Here is a 4586-nt window from a genome sequence, read left to right as displayed (position 1 = left end):
AAAAAAAAAAAAAAAAAAAAGAAAGAAAGAAAGAAAGAAACAGAAACAGAAAGAACATTCGTATCGTAATCGTTTCGTATTCTTGTAATTGAAGGAAGGAAAATGCCGTTTCTTCTTTGTAACATGTTAATCGTTAACGTCGCATTTTAAAGCGTCTTTTGATGTCGTGCAATTGCAAAAGCGTGAGTAAGTGGGGGGAGGGAGGGAGAGAAGGGGGAAGGGGAAAGGGGATCTCGTATATAGAAACGCCATAATTTATCGCGAAACAGCGGCACGTGGCGCGGAATTAGCGATATTACGCGTAATCATGGTTTTCTTGAGAAATCCATTGTTGCATATATTTTAATGAAATAATTGCGTGTTCGTGCGTTTGTACGACTCGCGTGGAAAATAAGCTCGCAAACAAGTGTTCGCATGCGGCGCACGGAGTGAGTAGCTCGCGTGCCGTAAGCCACGTCGTAAATTTACATCGTACCGTTGATCGTCGGTACAGATTCGAACCTCGACCTAATTAGCCTTTTTTACGCTCACGATAATTAACGTAATGCGCGCGTAACGAATCGGGAGCTTAGAAAAATGTGATTTTTAACGTGGCCATTACCCGTTGTTTTCGCGTTTTCATACGCGCGAAGCGATGAAGCGTAAGCGGGGAAGGGATGGGAAGGAATGATCGATCGATGGCCGATCGATGTTAACGATTTTAAAAATCGGTAGAACTCCATTTGCTAAATTGCCACACAATTACGAAGGTCTATCTGATGCGGTGGTCTCGATGGGTTAAGATAGATAACCCACTTTGTTTTAGTTAGAAGGAAAATTATATTTTTTATCGCAATCGCGGCCCGATCGATGCGACAGCAATAAAATGTTGGTAAATGAGACCTTAGTTTACTTAACGATATTAGATATTAGATAATAATGCAATATTGCTCGCCGAGTTTATTGGCGGCACGGCGCGCGGCTATTTTGCGGCGAGTAAATAGAAACTAGCAAGCCACGAACGCTTCTGAATGTCACAGACATTTTAAAAATGGTAATTACCTCTTAAGTATATTAAAATTACGTTAAACGAGTCGGGAAAAATAGCGACGCTTACTCGTATCCGATTAATCGAATTCTAATTACTTAATGAAAACGATATTCGACGCGATCTTTCACGCGATTATTGAAAAAAAATAAAAAATAGAAATAAAAATAAAAATAAAAATATAAATAACACGAACGCGAGAAATACGAATAGCCTTACCTTCATCCTTCCCGTGTCCCAATATCTGGTCGATGCTATACACGTTCCTCTTTTGATTATACGTTTGTGCCATATTTAGCGAAGGTGAGATCACTTGTGTGCAACTTCGTCGAAAGATAATCGGTAAACGGTGTTTTATTCACGAGAATTCACTGAAAAGAGAGGTACTCTCCCGTCTAGGATATCCCGGAGAAAATCGTATTTCCCGCTGTCCCTTCCGCGGACAGATGGAGCTTCGTGGAAGAACGTCCTTTTGGCGCGAGCAAAAGAAAATAAACGTACACGTATGTACACGTATGTAGAATATCGAAATAATTTGATTACACGCGTGAGGAAAAACTGAATGAACGGAAGCGCGAATCGAAGGATAATGAGACGGAGAAAGGGAAAAAAGAGAAGGAGAACGACGGAGCGTCGATGTTCCACGCGTGACTCTCTCACTTCGAAAAGAAAATGCGTCAATCGACGGCGCACCACGAACTGGCTCGTCGGACATGAAAGCAGCCCTTAATATCGCATACAGCCGCCCCACCTCGCAACCCCTAACACCGCCATATTAGCCTCCCCGCCAATGAGGGCGCACGCTTCTCACCCAAAGCCACCCCGTACTCGGGGGTTGAATGAGACCTGGGCGGGGAATATTTTGCCCTTTCCGCGTAAATCCCCGGATTTTTTTCCACCTCCTCTCCTACCCCCTCCTACTTCTCAGAGTTCTTCCTTCTTCTATCCGATCCTCTTTCTCTCTATCCCCATCTTCGTTCCTTCTGCCCTCGTCCCGTATTTCCGTCCCTTTGTCTCTCTTTCCTACCCTATCTTTCTCGCTCCCACCAATTCGTATTCGATCCATCGACGCGATGTTTCTTCTTCTTCTCTCGTCGAAATGTGAGATTATTTACCGCGTCTTCAGATGTACGCCAATTCTTCTGGATCGCGATTAATTTCCTCCCTCTTCTTCTTCTTCTTCTTTCTTTCTCTTCTTCTTTCTCTTCTTCTTTTCTTCTTCTTCTTCTTCTTCTTCTTTTTCTTCTTCTTCTCATAATTTTATCTGACCAAAAAACATACCGTTCGAGATTTTTCTTTTTTCCTTTCTCTCTCTCTCTCTCTTTTTCTCTTTTTCTTCCTCCTTCTTTCTAAAAAAAAGAAAAATTCGCACGATATATCATTATACTATTATTCCATTGTAATTATTCATATTAGTCATTCGATTTTTCGAAATTGAAATTTTTATCATAAATCTTTATCACATGGCAACTCGCTTATGTTTTAAAACGTACACCTGGTTGCCTATGACTAATTAAACGAACCTAACGGAAGCCTTAGGTAAATCCTGGCAAATACTGAAATCCTGCGGCACGGAATATATTTGTGAGAAACGAGGTCGTCGATCGGTCCATTCAAAAACTTTTCGAAAATTTACTTACGATTATCCTTACTTATTCTAAGACAACGCCTTTCTCAACGCGAGGCCTGGTTTTGAAATCAGTAGTCTAATCTCTAAGATGCGGTTAAGGACAAAGACGAAATTGTGGTCCCAAAATCTTAAACGCTCCTGTGTCATTCTGCAACATTTCATTCCTTCTTCTCCTTCGGAAATAATCTGACCCTCATTGTTAATCCAAAGCATCTTTGTCAAAAATTTCAAACCGTTCCTTCGAAAATCGCTGCTACGTGTCATTTCGGCCATTGCGACGACCTATTGTTTCCCGATTAAACGTAAATTACATGGAATAATATTTTTTACAATTCACAATGTGAATATTTTTTTTTTAAATAATTAGATATCCACGCGTTTTTAATAATTCTTAAAAAAACAAAAAATTCGAAATCAATTTGACCATTTTAATAATAATTCTATATTCGATAATAATTATTTGATTTCAAGGAATTTTAATAATTTTGTACATTGTTCGAAAACGTAACGTTAGATCGCGTTAGAAGGTAACGCGATAAAGATGGCGGTCGTAAATCGTTATCGGCCAATAAACGAGTTTAAACATCGATTATTCGGATATCTTTCACGCCCAAGAGCGAAATAGTTCGTTCCTCTTAATTTAATGTTTGTCTCCGGCGCGTTTGCGTGTAATTTTACAAAATACGCCAACGTGAACGACGCAACCGTTTAAACGAATTTAACAGGCTTGTACGTTTAACAAAGTCGCGCAATTAAACGGTTAAATTTCATACGTATAATCGGGAAAAATTTGATCGTTACAAGCCTGTTCGTCGATCGAATATTAAATTTCCGGGATTTATTTAACCAAACGGAGTATCTTCCGTCAATCACGTAAAGGTGTGGGTGTACAGTGTGTCGTGTCCCATCCCTCCCCTTTTGTATAGTGGACTTTATAATGCAAATAAACCGTGGCAGAGGGGACAGGAAAAGGGGGTTGGGCCTGGGTCACTGGCTCCGCGTTTCGTCACGCTACAAACCAGATTTTTGGGAATATCGCGGTACCGTATCGCCGGGGAAAAAAAAAAATATCTCTTACACGAATGATTTTGGAAACAGAACGCTTTGTCGACGAGAAACGACGTCATGGTTTTACATACATACGAAAGCAGATTATTCGGTGCAGGGAGGGAGGGGATGGACGATGCATATGAACGCTATATTAAAAAAAAAAAAAAAAAAAAAAAAAAAAAATTGATCTTGCGCGCGTAAAATGTATCGCGCGGGTTAAAAATCGATCAGAGAACGATGATTTTTTTATGAAACGATATTTTGCGAAATGATTATTATACTCGATGTAATAGACAGACGAATAGATATCGTATATATTTTAATCGAGAGAAGTATTTGTTCAAAGTTGAGGAGGAAGGATATAATAGAACGACAATGTGTCAAAGTGTCCTCGCTCGTATCCAAGAAACGATGTGAAAGGATGATCCTCCACAAGTAGATACTTGAACGGTTAATTCCATACAGATGTTTAACTCTTCTTACCGTAATCGTTGATGATTCCAGATGTGTAGAAAGAAATTAGGAAGATAATTGGAGATTCCGATTTCGAACATAATTCGATAATCTTAACATTTAGCAAGATTATCGAGTTAATCATTTTCTGATTTAATAAATTATTAATTATTTCGCAAATTATTTTACGAATTATTCGCTTGTTAACCTACTAACTTTGTGCCAAGATTAGTTTTTAATGTATATTTATTAAAGCGATACTATTGTACATTTATATAATGACAATTTGCAAATAAATTTACAAATAACGAGATATTTTGCAAATTATTCGCAATAACAAATTTGTTAACGGAACAAATAAAATTTTCTGAGTAAATATTAGAAACTGCAAATCATTTAATTATTTCCATATTGACGTTAAATTAT

The 4586-nt window shown here is 38.6% G+C and overlaps 1 protein-coding gene across 1 annotated transcript in view; it reads right to left on the bottom strand.

Annotated features, from left to right (window-relative positions):
- The window catches only part of LOC102680869 (paired box protein Pax-6-like), a 12057-nt gene extending 9864 nt beyond the window's left edge, over positions 1-2193 (bottom strand). Inside the window, exon 1 of the mRNA XM_006624034.2 lies at positions 1247-2193. Coding sequence (XP_006624097.1) covers positions 1247-1319 — 73 coding nt within the window. The 5' untranslated portion in view covers positions 1320-2193. The remainder of the gene's footprint in view (positions 1-1246) is intronic.
- Positions 2194-4586: the final 2393 nt, after the last annotated feature.

Source organism: Apis dorsata, unplaced genomic scaffold, assembly GCF_000469605.1.
Source record: "Apis dorsata unplaced genomic scaffold, Apis dorsata 1.3 scaffold_988, whole genome shotgun sequence".
Taxonomy (NCBI): domain Eukaryota; kingdom Metazoa; phylum Arthropoda; class Insecta; order Hymenoptera; family Apidae; genus Apis; species Apis dorsata.
The sequence above is the reverse complement of the archived record's forward strand: the minus strand, read 5'-3'. Positions and strand labels throughout refer to the sequence as shown.